Below are 22917 nucleotides of genomic sequence, written 5' to 3'. Positions count from 1 at the left end.
ACCAAGCACTCATTGGTAAGCCTGTCATTTCCCTCGTGGGGCAGGGTCTCTGGTTTATTTGGCATTGTCTCCTCAGTGCCTGGCGCTGGGCCTGGTACATGGTATGTTTCCCACAGGCGATTGCATTGCATGAATGAACAGCACCATCTAAGGCAATGGTCTCAACTCAGGGTGGGGTAGTTTTGCCCCCAGTGCATATTTGGCAAGGTCTGGACACATTTTTGGTCGTCACATCCCCGGTGGCAGGGGGGAGGGGGTGGAGGAGTTTGCTACTGGCATCTAAAGAGTCATGGCAAGGGATGTTGCTAAACATCCTACAGTGCACCTGATAGCCCCCTATAACAAAGAATGATCTGACCCAAAATGTCAATAGGGCCAAGGTTGAGAAACTCTGGTTTAAGGCAGCCTGACTGCCTGGGTTGTGGCCCTGTGGAAAAGGCATGGGGCTTAGGGTATATCAACCTGTTTGACCTGCATTTTTCTCAGCTATAAAAGAAGAAATTCCCACCTGCTTCAAAGGTTCTTTGAAAAGAAAGGGAGATTATAGAGGTGGGTGCCTAGTGACTCAGCCTACCTAGGCTCATCTTCATTGTCCTGGCCACTCATGATTTTTTTTTTTTTTTTAAGACTTAGTATTTTTGAATAGTTTTAGGTTCACAGCAAAGTTAAAAGGAAGGTTCAGAGAATTCTTATATACCACCTGTGCCTGAACATGCATAGTCTCCCCCATTAGCTTTCTTCAGAGTGGTACGTGAATTACAGTTGATGAACCTGCATTGACACATCATTATCATTAAAGTCCCTGGTTTACATTAGGGTTCACTCTTGGCGGTATACGTTCTATGGGTTTGGACAAATTGTGTAATGATACGTATCCATCATTGTAGTATCATACACAGTATTTTCACTGCTCTAAAAATCCTCTGTGCTCTAACTGTTCTCCTTCCCTACTCCCTAACCTCTAGCAACCACTCATCTTGTTACTATTGTCATACTTTTTGCCTTTTTTAGAATATCTTATAGTTGAAGTCGTACAGTATGTAGCCTAATCAGATTGGCTTCTTTCACTCAGTAATATGCATTTAAGTTCCCTTTCGTGTCTTTTCATGGCCTAATAGCTCATTTTTTTTTAGTGCCGAATAATATTCCAATATCTGGATGTGCCACAGTTTATCCATTCACGAAGTATACCTTGGTTGCTTTCAGTTTTCAGTAATTAGAAATGGGACTGCTGTAATTATTAAACATTCATGTGTAAGTTTTCGATTCCTGGGTCGTATGGTAAGAATATTTCAATTTTTTAAGAAACTGCTGATCTGTCTTCCAAATGCTGTACCATTTTGCATTCCTGTCGGTAATCGATGAGAGTTCCTTTGGCTGCACATCCTCACCAGCATTTGGTGTTGTCCGTGTTCTGGATTTTGTTCATTCTAACATCTTCGTGTTTTAATTTGTATTTCCCTGATGGCAGATAATGTGGAACATCTTTTTATATGTTTACTTGCTATCTGTACATCTTTCTTGACGGTTTTTGTTAAGGTCTTTGGCCCGTTTTTTCTTTGGGTTCTTTTTTTTTCTTACTGTTGAATCTTAAGAGTTCTTTGTGTATTTTGGATAGAGGTCCTTAATTGGCTGTTCTATTGCAAATATTTTATCACAGTCTTTTGTTTATCTTCTCAGTTTCTTGACTGTATTTTGCAGAGCAGACATTTCTATTTTGATGAAGTCCAGCTACTCAATTCTTTCTTTCATGGGCCATGCCTTTGGTGTTGCATCTACAAACGCCTGAGCGGAGCCCAAGGCCATCCAAGTTTGCTCCTGTGTTATCTTCTAGGAGTTTTACATTTAGGTCTGTAATCCATTCTAAGTTAGTTTTTGTGAAAGGTGTAAGGTCTGTATCTAGAGTCTTTTTTTTTTTTTTTTTTTTTTTTGCATGTGGATGTTTAGATGTTCAGCACCATTTGTTGAAGAGGCTGTCTTTGCTCTGTTGTCAGATCAGTTGCCTGTGTTTATGTAGATCTATTCCTAGGCTATCTATTGTATTCCATTAAAGATTGGTAATAATCTTGTTGGAAAATTGACCCTTTTGTCTTTCTGTAATGTCCCTCTTTATCCCTTATAACTATCTTGCTTCAAAATGGGCTCCGGCAGAAGTTAATATAGTTACTTCTGCTGTCTTTTGATTAATATGTTTGTGGCATATCTTTCTCCATTCATTTACTTTTAATCTGTAAGTTTTTATATTTACAGTGTGTTTTTTGTAGATAGCATATAATTGGGTCTTATTTTTTGATACATCTTACAAGTTCTGTCTTTTAATTAATTGGTTCTTTTAGACCATTGATGTTTTAAAGTAATTTTGATTATCTTGCTTGGTGTTTTCTGTCTTCATGGTTTGTGGTTTTGTGTCTGACATTGGTTTGGAGGAAGTTCTCAATCATTATTATTTCAAGTAATTCCTTCTTTCTTTCTTCTCCTTCTGGTTTTCCTGTTATATGTATATTATACTTTCTGTAGTTGTCCTGCAGTCCACCCCGTTCCCCCCTCCCCCCCAGTTCCTTTTTCTCTTTGCTTTCAGTTTTGGAGATTTCTATTGAGATGTCCTCAAACTCAGAGATTCTCCCTTCAGTCCTGTCCAATCTACTAATAAGTCCATCAAAAGCATTCTTTATTACGCTTACAGTGTTTTTGATCTCTGGCATTTCTTTTGGTTCTTCCTTAGCATTTCCACTTTTCTGCTTCCATTGCTGACTTGTCCTTGCATGCTGTTTACTTTCTCCATTAGAGCCTTTAGCATATTAATCATAGTTGTTTTATATTCCTATTTTGATAATTTCAACATTCTTGCCATATTTGATGCTGGTTTTGATGCTCTGTTTCCTCAAATTGTTTCCTCAGATTTGTTTTGTTTTGTTTTGTTTTGCCATTTGCTATGCTTGTAACTTTTTCTTGATAGTCAGATGTGATGTACTGGATAAAAGGAAGTGCTGCAAATTGGCCTTTGGTAGTGGCATGGGGGGAAGGGCAGCAGCGGTAAAGGCAGAGGAAGTGTTCTGTAGGCCTGTTATTAGGTCTCTGCCTATTAGAGAGCCTGTGGTTCTGGCTAGTGTACTTCACAAGTGTTTCTCAGGGTTTTTTTTTTTTGTTTGTTTTGTTTTGTTTTTTTCTCTCCTCTTAGGTGGGAGAGAATGGCTAGAGGTGCCTGGAATAGGGTATTTACCTTCCCAACGGTAAGCTAGGCTCTGATAATACCCCAGCAGGTTAGGCTCTTAGTAAATAATTTCTCCTGAGTATAGATTTTGTTATAAAGAACAGAATGCTTGGATGCCTTTCAGAATGGTTCTGTTTTCTCTCCTCCTCCTAGAAGTGCAAAATGAGTTTTCTCCTGTATTCATTGTCAGAAACAGGTTGAGTTTCAGGAGGTGAATATGGAGTTTCAGGACACAAATATGGAGAACGCCCTATGGCTGTGTCCCTTTACAGTTTTTAAATCTCTGTCTTGTCCACACTGAGCCTCCAGTGGTTTGTCATTTACAGTGACAGGTTTTTCCTACACTGACACTGGTTCTTGGCTTGGGTTCTAATTGGTCCTTCAGGTAACTTTCTGAAATAGATAAGTAGATTTGTCACTTCACCCATTTTATAGATGAGGAAACTAACTTGGAGACGTTAACTGACTTGTCCAGGGTCACCAGGTTAGCAATACACTGGAACCCAAATCTTTACCCTGAACCTGGTGATGTTTGATTATGTCACGGTGAGCAAACACCTCTGTCTCCAGAAAGAGTTGAAAATATAAACAGAAATAGATCTATTTTAGAAAAGACTCATAGTCAAATTTTTGACTCTTGGGAACATTTACTGGAATGCTAACTTTAGCTGAATAACAATAATAATAAAATCTAAAATTAGTGTGTTGAAAGTAATTTTAGCATAACAGCACACAGCTAAAATACCACCATTCATTTCTTAACAGTTGTACTCTGTTTCTTAATACAGAATTGTAATGATGATGGCTTTATCATTGTTTAATATTTGTCTACAACAGTGCAGAGTTAAATCCAACACACTTCACAGGCTACTGAATCCTTCTGATAAACATCTCCAGCACCCCTGAAATGACCCGTTTGTGTAATTACCTGGCGGGTTAACATTTGTGGTATCTGCTGCCTTATAAGTCTCCTGTTGAGTGATATGAACTTTTGAGGGTTGATGACACAGAAAGGTTGTGGTTTGAAGCATGCTTAACAAGGCATCTTGCCTGTATACTTGTTTATATTTCAGTAACTTTTTCATAATCACTGCTCTTCCTTTATTAGAACTTAGGGAAACTGTAGGGTGAGGAATGAGGGACTTAGTGAATTCAATGAAAAATTACTTTTCTTAACTTTGATGAGACACCTCATTCTTTCTTCTTTTCAAGTTAATGGTAACTGTGGTTTTGGGGAATTCCGAACTTTCTTTGCAATTACTGATTGTATCAGTCAAGGTTCACTTACAGAGAACAGCAGAATCCACTCTAGCTGGTTTAAGCAGAGGGAGATTTATTACAGGGTATTAAATGGCTTACAGAATTTGTTGGGAAGGTGAAGAAACAGACTTCAGGTTGAGCTTTCAAGAGTGCCTCCCAGGCACAGCAGAGCAGGCCACCAAGGGAGCAGTCATGAAGCGGCCTGCCAGAGGGGAGTGTCCAGAAACATCCTGCCACTGACATGGGTAGGAAGGAGGTTGCCACAGGGAAATCAGACACTTGTAGCCATGGTGCTTGCTGGCAGAAACAGCAGAAGCATGGCCCCCAACTTCCAAATCTTTGCTTTCCAAAATTTTGCTTCCCAGTCTCCTCCAGCTTCACCTGATTGACAGCACTTAGGCCACGTAGCTGCAAGGGAGTCTGGGAAATGTAGTTTTCACCTTTCCAGTCTGTACAGTACATGAAGATGTGTGGTGATTCAGTTCAGGAAGATAGAGGGGAAGAAGAGTTGGCCCCAGTTTCTCAATTGTTAGGCCACACCCTAGTATTGCTTTCCCTTGGGATTCAGGTCCACCCACGACGCTTACTTCCTCAGATTCAAAAGACCAGAAAGGAACGTTTCTCCCTCCACCTCCTTTTGCTGCTTGTCACTACATGCACTCCTGTGCTTACACAGGGACTAGCTCACTTTTGATGAGCTGCCTCTTCTGGTTTTTATTTCATATCTAAGGTAAATAATTACTTCATGACAGTAGAATTTTCCGGGTAAACCTGTGCTTGCCTTGGCTTTCAGACCTTTTAGGTTTGGGAGGGCTGACTGAAGGCCTGGTTGTGCAAGATGAAGTTGAGATCTTGGGCCCTAGCTCGGTAGTTCTCAACCGAGCCCCACATTATCACCTCGTGATGGAGCTTTCAAGGTACCCATTTTAGAGATTCTGCTTGGATTAGCCTCTGCAGTCTAATTCGATAGGCTTGGACATTGATAAAACCCAGAAGTCCCTCAGGAGACTTGAATGTACAGCTGGGACTGAGAACCGCAGTCCTAACCAAACTGAATTGGACATTAGCTAAAGCTGTGGTTGTTTTTTTTAAATTTCTTTTTTATTGTTTGTTGATTTTAGAGAGATACACACAGAGTGTGAGCGGGGGATGGGCAGAGAGAGGGGGACACAGAATCTGAAGCAGGCTCTAGTCTCTGAGCTGTCAGCACAGAGCCCGACGGGTTCAAACTCAGAAACCACGAGATCGTGACCAGAGGTGAAGTGGGACGCTTAACCGACTGAGCCACCCAGGCGCCCCTAAAGCTTTAACAGCATCAGCGTCATGAGGAGGACTTGTTAAACTGTGAATTGATGGCCCCACCCTTAGAATTTCTGATTTGTAGATCTGGGGTAAGGTGTGATCATTTGCATTTCTAAATGGTCCCACTGGAGGCTGATGGTCCGGTGCCCACACTTTGAGCACCAGCAGCCTAGAGGAAGGTATCTATTTTCATTGACTGGATTTGATTTCTACTTGCCTGGAAGACTTTCTTCCATAGTCAACATTTTTGGAGCATCTGCTTAATTTCTGTTCTTTGCTGGAGTTGGGGATGTGGACATTTGAGGAGGTCACGATCTTAAATCTCTAGAGCTTTTCACTGGAAGAGGAAAGCTTTTTGTTTCTTTACATTTCCTTCTTCAAGTTAGTATCCCTTATTCTGTGTAGGTTTTCTTATGTTCTTCCCCGCTGCCCTCAGACCTTGCAAACTGTTTGGGGCACACAGTACCACTGCGATTTGTTAATGAGCCTACAACTGTGGCTTGATTTCAGTATTAGAAAGCCACTTAAAAAAAAACATTCTTACGTGTAGGAAAATCTTGCCTGGTGTTTTCCTTTTTTTGGCTGCTTGGACTCATATTAAAATGAGAGTGAATTTATTTGTCCTGTAAGGTATCTTTCTGGTCCTCCTTGCCATGTTTCCTGTTCCCGCCTTTTCAAAACCAGTCATTTAAAGTTATGTTATTGTTATTTTTTTTTTTTTATATCTAGGATGCACCTAATTCATGTATCTGTTTTGCAAGTGTTATTGACAGCCTGTGTAAGCTATTATATCTAATGTTTGTCCTGTCAAAAATTTTACATATTCACTGGTCCTCAAACTTTGCCCCATGGAATGTTGATTCATAGAATTGATCTGAAATTTCCATACTAAAGTTCAGTAAAGGTAAACCTTTCCCATTTTGTGGAAAAAATATACAATGCATAGTTTTTTTCAGTTTTAACCCCCTCCTTCCCCCCCCCCCCCCCCCCCCCCCCCCAGGCTTGGCTATTTATGAAAGTTAGCTGCTACAATATAAAATTCTCTATTGTATTGATTTAAGTAGCAAATGGTGATATTTCATAGTATCTGCCAAGAACCCTGTACCTCTTTGGTTATTTTCCTAACTATGTTTGAAAACTAGTTCCTTTATTTAAAATGCTTGATACAAAATTTTTGTTTAATGGTGAAATCTGTTCTTACAAATGCAAATTCAGAAGAATGATGATGAAATCAGGTAATTAGATTATAAGAACACTAGCTGTAAATATTTACATGCTGTTAGTATAAGAAAAAAAATACCTAACAATGAAATTCAGCCTTCTGGAAACAATCTCAAGTTTCATGAATCTTCAACAGGCTTGTTAAAGTGATGCAGAGTGTGCATGCTGGGCAGCTGTTTTGAGTTGGCTTAAAAAGGGAGACTACATTTCTAGAGTTGTCCTTTTCCAGCTCCTAGAACTTTCTGGGTATTGATTTTGCCACCAGGTAGGCTCCATCTCAGTACACCTTCAGCACACTGGTACTTCTAGCTCTATCTAACTTTGTGTGGTGTTGAATAAAGCTGTGTAAGTTCTTCCTTGACTGCCCATGATACCAAAACAAGAAGATAAGATGGGAGGTAGAAGTAGAACTGGGAATTCTGAATAGCCCCACAACACTGGGGAAATAGATGGGATTAGTGCAGAGGTGAGGAGACCCAGGAAGCTGGTAAAATTTTTTTCGGAAGCCATCACCTATTGAGCCATAGTTACTTTGTGCTTCAGTACAGTGTATGCAGGACCTAATACATATTTCAGTGGGCCTCTGGGAAATTCCATGGTGTATCTAACTTTGAATCTAGTCTCAAGAAGTAGCATTGGTTGGGGCTAAGCTAGCAGAGGAGATGAGTTAGGAAAACCTCTATGTTTAGTGGTTTGGTGAGTGTTCTTGAAGATCCATGAGTTCCTTTCCCCTCCTTCCTTAATTTTTTCCTTCTCAAGTTATGAGCCATCACTTAAAGAGTAAGCATGGTTGAATATAAACACCTTTCCATAAGAATATGAATAATAGATTCCACACGTTTAGTGCTTTAACTCTGTGTCCTTTTTGGTACTAAGCACTTTATGTAATTTTCTCTTGTCACTCTTTCAACCATCCAGGACTTCCATTTTGCAGATGAAGAAAGTGAGGCTAAGATATCAGGGATGTAGCTCAAGGTCACACAGCTAGTGACTTTAGAGGTCACACTTGATCCCCAATCATAGGTGGCCTGACACTAAAGCCATATTCTTAATCACTGGATGGACACTATAAATTGGTGGTATTAGGAGAAACTGGGAGATTCTTGATTTCTAGGCATGTATTTTGTTAATGGTTAACATAAGTTATGGTCTGTTTGAAGCTTCCTGCAATGTGGCCCAGTGGAAAGACCAATACAGTAGGGGATGGAAGATTTGGGATCTGATCCCAGCTCAGACAACACTTAGAAATGCAAGTATGAATTAGTGACAAATCTGACTTTTGGGGAAAAAATTGACTGTCTCTGAGTCTTAGTTTCTTCTTCTGTAAAGTGGGGCCAATATTATGCCCTCTCCAGGTCTCAGATTTTGCTGTGAGGATCCAGTGAGGTAATGGTCATATATTGAAAATATAAAATGTTCTATACACATTAGATGACATGACTTAGAATTGTTGGGTCCCTATATGGATTTTTTTAATATCTGTCTAACAATTTCTTTATCCTTTCATCCATTGATGGACAGTTAGGTTGTTTTTGTGTCTTGGCTATTGTAAATAATGGTGCAATGAACCTGTGGGTGCAAATACCTTTTTAAGTTAGTGTTTTCATTTTTTTCAGATAAATGCCCCAAAGTGGAATAGTTCCGTTTTTAATTTTTTGAGGAACTCTGTACTGTTTTCCATAGTGGCTGCACCAGTTTACATTCTCACCAGCAGTGTATGGGGTTTCCTTTTCTCTACATCCTTGCCAATACTTGTTATATCTTATCTTTTTGATAATAGCCAGCCTAACAGGTGTAAGGTAATATCTCATTGTAGTTTTGATTTGCATTTCCCTGATGATGAGTGATGTTGAGCATCTTTTCATGTGTCTGTTGGCCATCTATATGTCTTCTTTGGAAAAAGGTCTCTGGGAAAATCTTCTACCCATTTTTTAATTGGATTGTTTGTTTTTATGTTATTTAGTTGTAGTTGTTTATATATTTTGGATATTAGCCTCTATCAAATACGTGTTTGCAAATACTCTCTCCCATTCAGTAGGTTGCTTTTTCATTCTGTTGATGGTTTCCTTGCTGTGCACAAGCTTTTTAGTCTGATGTAGTCCCGCTCAACTTATTTCTGCTTTTGTTGCTTTTGCTTTTGGTGTCATATTAAAACAAAACAAAACTCATTGCCAAGACCTGTGTCAAAGAGTTTACCACCTGTGTTTCCTTCTGGGGATTTTATGGTTTCAGGTCTTAGGTTCATTAAGTCTTTAATCCATTTTGAGTTAATTTTTGTACATGATGTAAGATAATGGTCCAGTTTCATTCTTTTACATGCAGTTTTCTAGTTTTCCCAAAACCATTTATTGAAGAGACTATGCTTTCTTCATTATCTCTTTTTGGCTGCTTTGTTATAAATTAATTGATCATATATGGCTGGGTTTGTTTCTGGGCTATTTTGTTTCACTGATGCATCTATTTTTATGCCAGTACCACACTGTTTTACTCACTATAGCTTTGTGATACAGTTTGAAATCAGGAAGTATGATGCCTCCAGCTTTGTTCTTTTTTCTCCAGATTGCTTTACGAGCTCGAGCCCCGCGTCGGGCTCTGCGCTGACAGCTCAGAGCCCGGAGCCTGCTTCGGATTCTGTGTCTCCGTCTCTCTCTCTCTCCCCTCCTCTGCTCATGCTCTGCCTCTCTCTGTCTCAAAAATAAATAAACATTAAAAAAAATAAAAAAAAAAAAAAAAAGAAAAATGCCATTGGAATTTCAATTGGAATTGTAATAAATCTGTACATTGCTTTGGATAATGTGGACATTTTAACAATTGATTCTTCCAATCCATGGGTCCAGAATATCTTTCCATTTATTTGTGTCCCCTCTGGTTTTTCATTAATGGTTTGTAGGTTTTAATATAAGATTACTCGCCTTAGTTAAATTTGTTCCTAGGTATTTTATTCTTCTGATGCAATTGTAAATGGAATTGTTTTCTTTATTTTTCTAATAATTTGTTATTAGTGTATAGAAATGCAGCAGATTTTGTGTATTGTGTATTTTTGTATCCTGCAACTTTACTGAATTTGTTTTTTAGTGCTAATAGTTTTTTGATGGGGACTTTAGAGTTTTCTGTATATAATATCGTGTCATCTGCAAATAGTGACAGTTTTGTTCTTCCTTTACAATTTGAATGCCTTTAATTTCTTTTTCTGGCCTAGTTGCTCTGGCTAGGATTTTCAATAACTATGTTGAATAGAAATGGCAAGAGTGGACATTCTCCTCTTGTTCCTGATCTCAGAGGAAAGGCTTTCAGCTTTTCATTGTTGAGTATGATGTTAGCTGTGGGCTTGTCATATATGGCTTTTGTTATGTTGAGATACATTCCTTCTATACCTACTTTATTGAGATATTTTTATTATAAATAGATTCTGAACTTTGTCAGGTGTTTCTTCTGTCTATTGAGATGAAAATATGATTTTTATTCTTCATTCTGTTAATGTGGTATATCATATCAGCTGATTTGCGGATGTTGAATTGTCCTTACATCGCTGAAGTGATTCTACCTGATCATGGTGTGTGGTCTTTTTGATATACTGTTGAATTTGGTTTGTTAATATTTGTCGAGGATTTTTGCATATGTGTTCATCAGGGATGTTAGCCTGTAATTTTCTTTTCTAGTGGCATCCTTGTTTGATTTTGGTATCAGGGTAATGCTGGGCCCATGAGTTTGGAAGAGTTGCTTCCTCTTCTATATTTTGTAAGAGTTGGAGAAAGATTGGTATTAATTTTTCTTTTAATGGTTGGTAGAATTCACTAGTGAAGCTAGCTGGTCCTGGACTTTTCTTTTTTGGAAGTTTTAAATTACTGGTTCAATCTCCTAACTAGTATTGATCTCTTTAGATTTTTCTATTTTATCATGATTCAGTCTTGGTAGGTTTGTAATGTGTTTATGTAATATGTAATATGTTTCTTGAATTTATTCATTTCTTCTAGGATGTCCCATTTACTACTATAATTGTTCATAGTAGTCTTTTATGATCTTTTGTATTTCTGTGGTGTCAGTTTTTGCTGTCTTCTCTTTTGTTTCTGATTTTGTTTGAGTTGTCATTTTACTTGGTGAGTTTAGCTAAAGGTTTGTCAGTTTATCTTTACAAAGAAACAGCTATTAGTGACGTTGATGTTTTCTATTGTCTTTTTAGTTTCTATTTAATTTATCTCTGCTCTAATCTTTGTTATTTTCTTCCCGTATGGGTGGTGTTCTCCTGTGCCTTAGATCTTAGCAGAGTTACAGAGTGAAAGCTTTGTTTCTTTCTCTCAGAGAGGTGTAGTCCTGGTGGGGAACACTGAATGTGCATGTGGGGGTTAGTCATGGAAGAATGCTATGGGAATTTAGGGCAGGGGAAGTTCACTCTGCCCAGGGAAGACTTTATGAAGTGCATGGCATAGTGAATTAATTAGATTTTAAAGGATGTGGTATTCAAATGGAGCAAGAATGGTTCACTTTGTGGAAACTTACCTTTGCTTTTAAAAGGAAACTCAGCTAAGTACCTAGGGTCACCATATGCCTTCTAAAAAATTACTTATGGACTGTCTTGAAATGTGGAACTGGAGAGTATTTCTCTGCTGTTCAGAGGGTTGAGGGGCGCCTGGGTGGCTCAGTCGGTTGAGCGTCTGACTTCGGCTCAGGTCATGATCTCGCAGTTCATGAGTTTGAGCCCTGCATCGGGCTCTGTGCTGACAGCTCAGAGCCTGGAGCCTGCTTCAGATTCAGTGTCTCCCTCTCTCTCTGCCCCTTCCCCGCTCATGCTCTGCCCCTCTGTATGTCTCAAAAATGAATAAATGTTAAAAAACAAAATTAAAAAAAAAAAAAAAGAGGGTTGAGGTGTTTTTATGCTGTCTCATCTTCTCCAGTGGTGTTTGGCCTATTCTACCTTTGTCAGAATATAAACCTGAAAGGAAGGAATCTTCTCCTGAAACCTTTAGGTTGGCACTATCATTATTCTTAGGTTGGTTAGCATTCTGTTTTTTCCTCCTTAAATGAACATTAAAGAACACTAATTCAGAATTTCAAAGATTACCAAATCTTATGGATAAAAGTAGCATTGGTGGTTGCAAGTACTCAGCTGAAATTAAAGGAGTTATCAGTCTTGCTCTGGGAAACAAGGTGACCAATCAACTTGTTTCAGAAAAACTACCTCTCCCATTCCAGTGATTAGTTAATAAAATTATTCCTGACAGTGGCAGGCCAAGAAGCTCAGGCAGTTACATATTTAGAGACAGAGAACACATTGTCCAAAGATCTCAGAAGAGCCTTTGCAAACACACAGAAAGGATTTAGAACAATTTGCATAAATCTCCCTGTGGATAGTGCCATGGCTCCGGTATTAGGGTGGTTCCAAGAACCCCTCCTTGGCTGTATCATGGGGTGACGCTGTGCTTGGTGAGAATTCAGTCTCATGACGGTTTTTGCCAGCAGGATTGGGTGATGGGACACTGAATAAGCCCACTGTTTGGTTCCACATAAGGACTCTTTTGTGTTAGCCTGGGGTAGCCATATTCAAGTTTGTCTTGCTTTTTCCCCACTAATGTTTTTGGACTTTGTGGGCTGGGGAATTAAGCACAACACCTATTCTGAGCTAATCTGTCAAATTTTGTTCTTGAAAGGTAACCGTAGCCCCTTGTATTTCGAGAATGTGGAGAATAATAGTCATACCTTTGGAGACTTTTGACTTCTGAAATTAAAAGTCGGGGAAAGGAGGAGAGCTCACATGGCATGCCCAGATAGGCGTTCATGCGTATTCCTGGTGGAACCGTGGGAAGTAATTCCCTTGGTTGTTAATATGATTTGCCTTGCTCACTAACTTCCTTAAGAACTATGTTCTCTTGCATAGTTAACAAACAAGTTGTACTTTGATATTTAATATTCCTCTGTGAAAGGGTATGGGTCACTTTGGTGTGTAGTTTAAAAATGCCGGGTGATTCCAAATCTGTTTCAGCTTTTCTTTTTTTCTACTTATTTTTTGGAAAAAATGATATTCATTAGACCACATATTAAGAGCTTTACTGGTTTCTTGCACAGCCTGTTATCATTCTAGAAGCCACATAAGGAGTCCAATTTAAAATCCAGGGAGCAGTTTATGCACTGGGGAAATTTGGTGCTCTAACTACAAAAACGAAATCCACTAATTTCTAACCTGGAGTTTATTTTCTTTCAGTCTGCTAGCTTGATGTCTCAGCTTTGTTCTAATAATATAAACATTTTTATGTTTATTTATAGGTGGTTTTAACCAAGAGAGCAGATCCAGCTGAGCTTAGAACAATATTTTTGAAGGTCAGTATAAAAGAATCTATTTTGTTTCTTATTTGATTTGTGTTCTCAAATTTTTAAAGATTATTTTCAAACAGCTCTTTATTTCATTGTTATATTTTTTGAAAAAATCCCCAAAGGTATCTTTACATAAGACGTAGGAAAGAGATCTGTTACAATTATATGTGTTTTTTGAAATGCATCAGAAACTAGTAGGTGATTGTTTGTGATGGTAATATGGTTTACATTTTAATTCCTTTTCTCTCATATGGTGTCAGATACTGGAAAGGAGTTGCTGGGGCATTTAGTCTCACGACTCACTTACCTTTCCAGGATTCACCTTTGCGGTTTGATGATCATGCTTTTTCTCCTAAGATGTTTAAAGCTCTTTGTAAAATTCCCATGATCCTTCATCTATCCGGAGACAACTACCCTTGCCTCTCTTTGTAGAAACCCATTGTTGTCACCCTCATTGTCATTACCCTCATTTAATTGCAACTGTAGTGCCAGGTGAGGAGCCCTCGGTGTGAGTAACAGTACATATTAGATCACAACAGATATCACATATTTCCTTGGTGTCTTACATTTCCCCTAGGTTGTGACATTGGGCAGTGAATGAATGATACTCTAATTAAAAGTCTACCTCGGGTCCCAAACAGTGAACCACATGTAATGTTACTCACCTGGATTTAAAGGACTCAGAAAAGGACACTTTTATAAAGATCATTTTAAAAGTATGTATGTGAGCTTTTTCTAAACATGATGGAAAACCAGCTGCGCTGTACAGACAGAGGACCAGGGCTTCAAATGAGAAACTTGACTGTCTGTCATGTCCCAGATAATATGGCTCAGAAAGTTACCAATGCCGTGAGCATCACTTTCCTCATCAAATTGTGTTACTATTAAAAAATACCAAGAAATCAGAGAATTTGAACACTGACAGGGTTATCTGGTGTTAAGGAATTGTTACTGATTGATTTTTAGGCTGGATGATGGTATTTTTATTGCGAGAGCTACAAAGAGTTTTTTTCTCTTAGAGATACACACTGAAGTATTTACAGATGAGATTATGATGTCCGAGATTTGCTTTTAAATCGTCCAGTTTTGGTGAACTGTGGTTGGTGTGGTGATGGTTTTTGAAACTGGTAGATGGATCATTACGTTTCTTACCCTGTTTTCTCTATATTGTACATGTGTGAGCATTTTCATAACCAGTTACAAAAATTTTTAAAGATTCAGTGAAAAAACTTGGATGAAAGTGCCCAGCACCTGATTTGCATTAGATACTGATTCAGTAAATGCTTGAAATTAAATGATTCAAACATGAGAGAGAGAGGCTTCAAAAAGAAATGGTTAAAAATATGAGCAGTTTTTGGGGGAGGAAACGGGATAGATTTGTGAGGAGGTTTGGATTATGTGTAAGAAAGTAGAGTTGTTTATAAATTTGGTTTTAGCCCAAGAGGACAACACTGTGTAGAGATTCTAAGGTAGAAAAGGATTCTAGAGAATGAAAGGACAGGAAACAAAAATGCTTTGTTTCTCACCTTGGCCTAGTTGTTGCTCTGCATTCGGGGCCCACCATAATTGGGATGAGGGGTGTATGAGGGAACCATAGACATTGTTAGTATGTATATTTAAGGTCTATATTATAAAACTCTTACGATGTAATTCGGGAAGACCTCTTGCCGGAGAAGAGCACGTGAGCAGGCTGCCAGAGAGCCTAGAAAAATGGATAAAGCTCGTTAACTTGACCTGGCAAAGTCATAATCATTCTTTGAACTCTATTACTTCGGTTTAGCAATAGTTGTGGGCACCCTTCTGACAGGAAATGGGGACAGCTCAGAGTGTCTTAATAGGTGGCGCATCGTGGATACCTACTGGTCTTTTGGCACGATTTGGTGGAAAGGCTCCAGGTAAAAGCTGTGTCTACCTTTTGAGGCCACATGGCAGCTGGCGAGGTTAGTTTAAGATCCTACTTCGGAACAACGTGTCTTTTCCAGCTGCTCCATGTCAACAGCAGGCAGGTCTATGGTGGAGGCAAATATTGGTCAGGGAGACCAAAGGAGGGTAGGAATTGCATGCAGAGTTCTGGAGAGTCACCTGTGAGATTTCTGTGGATGTGGGTCTGAGGGCTGGGGTGGAGTCTTTGGGACCAGCTAGGGAAGTGCTGTCTTCTCTTGGGGTGGCTAAGACAACGTAGCTTTTGAGTGAGAGTGTGGCTTTGAGTCCAAGGGGACGATGGGGCCAGGAAGGGGGGCAGGGGCTGTCTGTGAAGAAAACAGCGATCAGCAGTTTCTGGAAAGGATTGTGGATCTGGCAGAGGTTCGGGTGATCTCATAGGGCCTGGGCAGTGTAGTACCAACACAAATCCACCTTGGCTCAGCATGCGGGGGATCTCTTGTTTACCATCTGGCACAGATGGTGTTGTGGTGGGAGGAGAATAGGGATCGGGCTTGTGGGGGCTGTGCCAGGCACGTCTCCACTGTGGCTGGTCTTTCTAGTTATGTATGGATCAGCAGTAAGCACTCTATAAACCTAACTACTTTGCTGACTCTCTGTGACTTTTTCCTGACTTTTCTTCCTAACAAATACCCTACCTTCTGTGTATTAAACTAGTTAGAAGGTGCTTCTGTAGGGGCGCCTGGGTGGCTCAGTTGGTTAAGCGACCGACTTTGGCTCAGGTCATGATCTCGCAGTTTGTAGGTTCGAGCCCCGTGTCGGGCTCCGTGCTGACAGCTCAGAGCCTGGAGCCTACTTCAGATTCTAGGTCTCCCCCTCTCTCTACCCCTCCCCTGCTCACACTCTGTGTCTCTCTCTCTCTCAATAATAAATAAATTAAAAAAAAAAAAAAAAAAAAAGAAGATGCTTCTGTAGCTTGGGGGAAGTAGACCTCTGGACCAGATGTGCCAATAGCAGGGAGTTGGCAACTGCGGAGGTCAGAGAGAGCCAGAGGATCTGGGAGAGAGAAGGAAAGCGGGGTCCTGGAGGACTGCACTGGGCCCAATTCTGACTTATTTTGTTTTATCCTTAAGAACGGTTCAAATCAATGCCACTTTCTTCTTTCTTTTTTGGAGGGGAGTTGCTTACTGTGTGTTAAGTACAGTGTTAAGCGTTGGGGATATAAAGATGCATAATTCATGGCCCCTGCCATTTACTATTTCACTGTGTGTGAGTGTAGAAAAAGGCCATAACATGGTTGATAAGCATTATATGGCCTTAATTAGTAGGAAGCTGATGTGGGGCTAATTACATCTTGCTAGCAAGGGTCATTGAAGTTACAGAGAGGTTGTGGTGTCTCAGCTGGGCTAGACAATGAGTAGGTACTTATCAGATGGAGGAGGTAGTGGAGCGTTTTGGGGCAGAGGAAGACTGTTCTGGGCAGAGGAAACAGCAGGTGTGAAACAAAGGTTTCACTCAAAGTTCTGTGAGAGTGCCAGGTGGAGGGGTGGGCTGCAGCACAGGCCCCTGGGCAGTGCACTGGGATGGTCGGTAGGACGGGACTTGGTATAGGGCACTCCTAGCCCGAGGCATTTACTATGCAGCCTGTTCTGGTGATAAGTGGGTGGTAACATTTTGTCTGGGTGTGGAAGTTGAAGTCTAGGTGTGCTCAGTTTTGCTTCTAACCTAAATGTTGACATGTGTTTTTTTGCCTGCCTAATACTTCTGGTGCTGCTTCGTGTTAATTTGGACAGATGTACTGAGTGCTTACAGTTTAAATAAAACACCCAGAAACTTTGCAGTGTGTAGGATGTGCAAAATAAGTATAAGCTGGGACCATGTCTTCAAGGAGATCAGCTTGTATACAAGAGGCCAGATTTACAGGCATGCAGCAGGTAAGAAAGAATGTAGGTTGGCCTACAGGTATGTGGTTTAAAAATGCCACAGGAAACGGAGAGAGTGGTCCCCGTGGTGGGGCGTGGTCAGAGGAGGCTCCTTGGAGAGGGAACTTGGGGAGCCCCGGGATGAGTGGGGCTGGAGAGGCAGGGAGGAGGGCAGGTGGGGAGTTCCAGGGGAGAGGGCCACATTTGACAGAAGGCCCGGAAATGGGTTTGGGAGCAGACAGCCTCTCCAGGTTGAAGGATTCTTGCTCCTTCTTCAAATGTTTATTTAAATTCAGCCTTGTGCCAGGGAGTCTGCCAAGCATTACAGGGTGTGGGTGACAAAATTAGAAAGATAATTGGGAATTTGGCTTGTCTGCTGAACAATAGGAAGCCATCGGAGGTTTTCCGAGTCATCCAGTGACACTGGCAGGATGGGTTCGAGATGTGGTTGGTACTGCAGGCCCGTGAGTTTGGCAGTGTTGGGTGCAACCCTGGTGTGAGGCCCTAAAGACTTGATTGGGGTTGTGGCGGCAGGGGAAATGGCGAGTGGGCAAGGTAAAGACATTTTGAAGGACTGCTTGATGAAAATGGTCTTGTGTGATGAGTGAGAGGGAACAGGGGATAAATATGACCATTGGATATACCGTCTGGGTGAGAGAGGTGCCAGTAATTAAGAATGGGGAAATTGAGAAGGAAACCATTAGCTCAAGGGAGACCAAAGCGGGTGATACCTAGCGTTTACAAGTACAGAGGTGGATGTAGCTGAATGCCTCTAGTGTAAGATGTGGGAGGTGGGAAAACTGGGTAAAGGGACTAGACAAGGGGAATAGGCCATATTACAGTTTGTAATAATAATACATAGTGGGTTGCTCTCGGGTTTTTATAATGATTCTTTGTCAACAAAACATGTGTATTTAAAATTTGTGTTAACAAAATTGGAAAAACTTCTTTTTTGAAAACTATTGAAGTAAAAACCTTTATATTCATTGACAAAAATTGAAAAAGCACAAGTGTGTAAAGAAAAGTAACTTGTGATTCCACCCAATAGATACAATCTATGTTTATATATAAATGTGTATTTTATATACCTATCTCTCTGTATTTCTGTCTCTGTGTATGTATGTAAATCTTTTTTTCCTTAACAGGAGAAAAAATACCGTTTTATCCAGTTTTCGTCCTCACCTGACGCGTTAGGAAACCCTCTTCCTGTCATTGATCGCATTTCTACAGTATTTTTAGTGTTGTGTGCCGTTCCACATACAGTGGCTTTACTCTCGCTCATCTAGCGGCTTCCTGTTATTGAAGGCTTAGTTGTCTTGTCTCCTGTGCTAGCAGTAATGCTAGTTCAATACTCTTGAACCTGCATTTTTGCATATAACTTGTGTATGTTTAATCATATTAAAACTTAAAAAAAATTGTAAGGAAGAGAGGCTTCAGGTCACTTGTAAAATCTGTTCCCAAAGAAGAATCCGTGGAAGCTGCAAAGTCCACTCCCCTGACAGGGGCCCCTCTGTTCCCTGCTGCAGGAGCAGTGGAGCACCTTTGTCAATATATTCTTATTATGATCGGTCTATCAATTTGGAGGAACAACCTTTGATATTTTTACTATAATCACAAAGCAGACTACTCCAGCCTCGGTGATGAGCTGGTTTTGCAAACTGAAGGAAACTGTTTTCTGTGTTCAGATTAACATGTTCTTACATTTACAAAATTATTTATCACTTCCAAAAAATGACGCAGAAAATATCTCAATGGTTTTCTTTTTTTTTAATGAAAACTATTGAGGTATGAATCAAGTGCACAAATCATGAATGTACCGCTCCATTAACATTCACGAAGGGAGCACACCTATGGAACCAGCACCCCAGGAGCCATCTGATGCCCCTTCCAGTCACTACGCACCCCTCCTAAGGGTAACCAGTTGTTTGGCTTTCAACTTTATGTAAATGGAATCATACACCATGTTTTCTGGTGTCTCATTTCTTTTGCTCTTGCTCTAGTTCAGATTCATCCTCATTGTTGTGTGTGGTTGTTTATTTTCGTTGCTGCATTATATGCCGTTGTGTGACTGTCCTACAGTAGTTCATTTACATATCCTACCATTGGTTGACATTTGAGTTATTTTTCATCTTTTTGCTATCCAAAATAATGCTTCCGTGGACATTAAAATGCTAAAGTACGTTTTTATTCTTTCTATATATGTATATACATATGTGTGTATGTACATATACATAAACACCACATATGTATATATACACACGTTTATTTTAGACATACTTGTGATTGAAATTGCTGTTTCTATGGTTGTCTGTTCAGTTAGAGTACATATTCCCAAGCAGCATTCTAAAGTGGCTTAACAGTTTGCTCTTATAACACCAGTGTATGAGAATTGCATTTGCTCCACATTTTTGCCGACACTTGTTATTACTTTTTAATTATTCTGTGTATGAGTTAGAGGTATGGCATTGTGATTTTATTTCGCACTTTCAGTAGAATTTTTTTTAGGGGTCAGCAGCTTGACAATGATTCTAAAGGTCATTTCGGGGAAAACCAAAGAGTGATCATGGCCCAGAAAATTCCCAGGACGGAAGTAGTGTGTGCCTTCATTCGACAGATATTTATTGAACATGTTTCACTCTCTGCCTGCCACCAGTCCGGGATGTTGAGGATGCTGCAGTGAGAAAGGCAGGAGAAAGTCTTGCCCTGACAGAGCTTTCCCTCTAATTGTAGCAATTGAGATGCATGTAATCTTGCAAGGATTCCTGGTGCAGGGATGACAAGAACTGTCAGCCTGTCCGGCATTCCTCCCTGGAATTTGGTGGCCACCTCGGAGGAGAGCCTCTTTCTACCTTAGGGAGCCATTCATTGCCAACTGGTCAGAACTGGTGTTGAAGATGGACTTACTTGCCAAGCTGTTCCCTGATGACCATATGATAATCAGTATGTGTTGAACATGTCATAAGAATGATTTCATTTGTGCTCCTGGGACAACCGAGAAATTAAGTGGGGAAAACTAAAGTTGAAGGATCCTGACCTCAAACCACGTGAAAAATCAAGTATCAATGTATTGAAACTTAAAAGATAAACCTACTTGAAAAAAGCCCAGAGAAAATATGGGTGAATATTAGTCTTGAGATGAGGAAGGCCTAGTTTCTAGACTTAGAAGTAATAGAAGGAATTGCAAAGGTGGAAAAAAATCTGTAGACTCAATTATATAAAAATACCAAACTGGAAAAATGCTTGCAACAAATCTGAGAGACCAAGGACGGGAGAAAGGGCATGGTCCAGCACTGCTGGTGGGAGTGTAAATTGGTACAATCTTTTCTGGAGAGCAGTGTGATAATAAGTATCAAGAGCCTTCAAGTTCCTCTCCTTTGACTCAACAATTTCTCTTCCAGAAGTCTACCCTTTGAAGATTGTTAGGAATTCAGATAATTGTTATGTGCAAAGCCAGTTACCTTAGCTTTATTTAGAAATAACCTAAACATCTACTGGTGGGAGAAGAGTGAAATTGCATTTTAAATAAATTAATTATTCACCACTATAAGCAAACATAGGTATAAGTCTAAATCATAGGATCGCTGTAATAATTAGCAGCAACATTCCCTTTATATTTCTTGTCCTCTTTTGCCTCAGGAAAATCAAAATCTAATTCTTCTGCATTTCCAAAAAGCCATTTCAATGCTAACTGAAGAATACTGGGATTCTTGGACCATTTTTGAGCTTTTCTTTTGTACCATGCTAGAAAATGTTAAAACTGATAATACAGAACATTTATAAAGTGCTTGTTGTGTGTAGCACATTGTGCTAAGTACATTACATGATTATTCATTTATTTCTAGCATCAACTTTATGAAGCAGGTAATGTTGTTACCCCCATTTCATAGGTCAGGAGCTAGAGACCCAGAAAGCTTTACTTCCCTGAAGTCGTACAGGTGGCAAGAGGTAGAAGCAGAGCTCGGTGCAGGCTCAGCCCAGGCCTGAGGGACTCCAAAGCTTGTTACTGAGTATCTAAGCAAGAGTTTATCCTGCATTGGAATTAAAATGTAGAAATAACAAGGGACTTTTAAAAACAATTTTTATATTTATTTATTTTGAGGGGCGGAGAGAGGGAGAGAGAGAGAGGGAGAGAGAGAGGGAGAGAGAGAGAGGGAGAGAGAGAGAGACTCCCAAGCAGACTCCTCGTTGTCAGCACAGAGCCCGACGTGGGGCTCAATCCCATGAATGAGGAGATCATGACCTGAGCCTAAATCAAGAGTTGGTCACTTAACTGACTGAGCCACCCAGGTGCCCAGAAACGGTTTTAATGGGACATGCTGCTGGAGCTGCAGAGGGAGTGGAGGTGCTGTCATTGGCACTTCACACCACTGTGCTCCCCACATCGTCCATTGTGGTTCCTGTCACCCATCCAGCCTTGTTCTTCCTGTAGCTCACAGTCCTCACTCCCCCACCCCCAAATCGCTCTTCTGTCCCCAGGATCAAGAGGTCCTCTCCTGCTCCATAAGGATACCATATGATCCCATGTTGTTTCTCAGCACTTCCCACGGCCCGAGGGACTCCACGGAACAGGAATGAACAGGTTCCCGCTTTCAGGAGTTGGACTGTGTCGCCAAGGCAAGAGGAACACTGTGAACAGGCATTGGGTGCCACCTGTCTCTCGTTGACCACTTCCACTCTAGAGCACCCTTTCACATATTCTTCTGTGAAATCCCACAGGAAACCATGCAGTTCATAGTTTGCTTTCTAGTTTAGCCTGTTTGTCCTCCTTTCCTGCATTATTGATGCCCTTGAAACAGGAATAGGGGCAAAAGAATTAGGTCGTTTCCATCCATGATTTTATAATTAATTGTTTTTTTTTTTTTTCTATGTCCTTGCCAAAAACAAGATGTAATTTGTTTTTCCAAATTTCTGTAAGCCAGAAATTTTCATTCTCATTCTCGGCACTGATGACGTTTGGGGCTGGATCACTCTGGTGTAAGGGGTCACCCTGTGCCTTGTAGATGTTTAGCAGCTTCCCTGACCTCTACAACTAGATGCTAGGAGCATCCCTCCCCCCTGGTTATGACAGTCAGAATTTGTCATCAGACACTGTCAGATGTTTCCCTGTGAAGAAAAATAGAAACAATGGAGGAAGTACCAAGCTAGAGAACACCCTCCCATCTCCTGCCCACCAAAGACAGGTAACATATAGAAAAGACTGGTCCTCATAGGTGGACTTGGCTATTAGGGGACATTGGTGTTTGTAAGCTGGACAGTCAAGCTAACCTGCCCTCAGTTGAGAACCACTGTTATGAACCTAAATCTTGGCAGACTTCATGTGTTTTTGTTTTTTCTATGAAGTGTTGGGAAATAACTGTCCTTGGGAAGAGTAGATTATCTTATGTGATGTTTTATCCTTTGAATATTTTCAGCTTTTTCAAATATTGATCTCATGATTATATGCTTTTGAGGGTAAAATATCTTTTCTCTTTTTTCCTATACAGTATGCAAGCATTGAAAAAAATGGTGAATTTTTTATGTCTCCCAATGACTTCGTCACTCGATATTTGAACATTTTTGGAGAAAGCCAGCCTAATCCAAAGACTGTGGAACTTTTAAGTGGTGTAGTGGATCAGACCAAAGATGGGTATGTTGGTCATTTTATTTATTTTTTTGTTCAACAGAGCTTTCTGTTGTTTTAAAGATTAAGAAGTCACTGAATACCTTCCCATCTCTTAAAAGCATTTTCTCTATTAGAATTAATTCATTATTTTAGAAATAATACCTTTAACATTTCCTTTAAAGTCCTTATCACAATTGACGATTCTGTGTGTG

General features: G+C 40.2%; 1 protein-coding gene across 7 annotated transcripts in view; it reads left to right on the top strand.

The window, feature by feature from the left end:
• SLC25A13 (solute carrier family 25 member 13) overlaps positions 1–22917 on the top strand; it is a 189770-nt gene that overhangs the window by 16895 nt on the left and 149958 nt on the right. For 3 of the 7 annotated variants that reach the window (XM_049641493.1, XM_049641492.1, XM_049641494.1), the window contains exons 2-3: positions 13253–13306; positions 22587–22729. In XM_049641493.1, the coding sequence (XP_049497450.1) occupies positions 13253–13306; positions 22587–22729 (197 nt within the window). Of the gene's footprint in view, positions 1–13252; positions 13307–21579; positions 21718–22586; positions 22730–22917 lie in introns of those variants that run through there. The other 4 variants (XM_049641497.1, XM_049641498.1, XM_049641496.1 and 1 more) reach the window with 3 other exon arrangements.

This window comes from Panthera uncia, chromosome A2 (genome assembly GCF_023721935.1).
Source record: "Panthera uncia isolate 11264 chromosome A2, Puncia_PCG_1.0, whole genome shotgun sequence".
In the NCBI taxonomy this organism is placed as follows: domain Eukaryota; kingdom Metazoa; phylum Chordata; class Mammalia; order Carnivora; family Felidae; genus Panthera; species Panthera uncia.
This window is presented reverse-complemented; position numbering and strand designations above follow the sequence as displayed.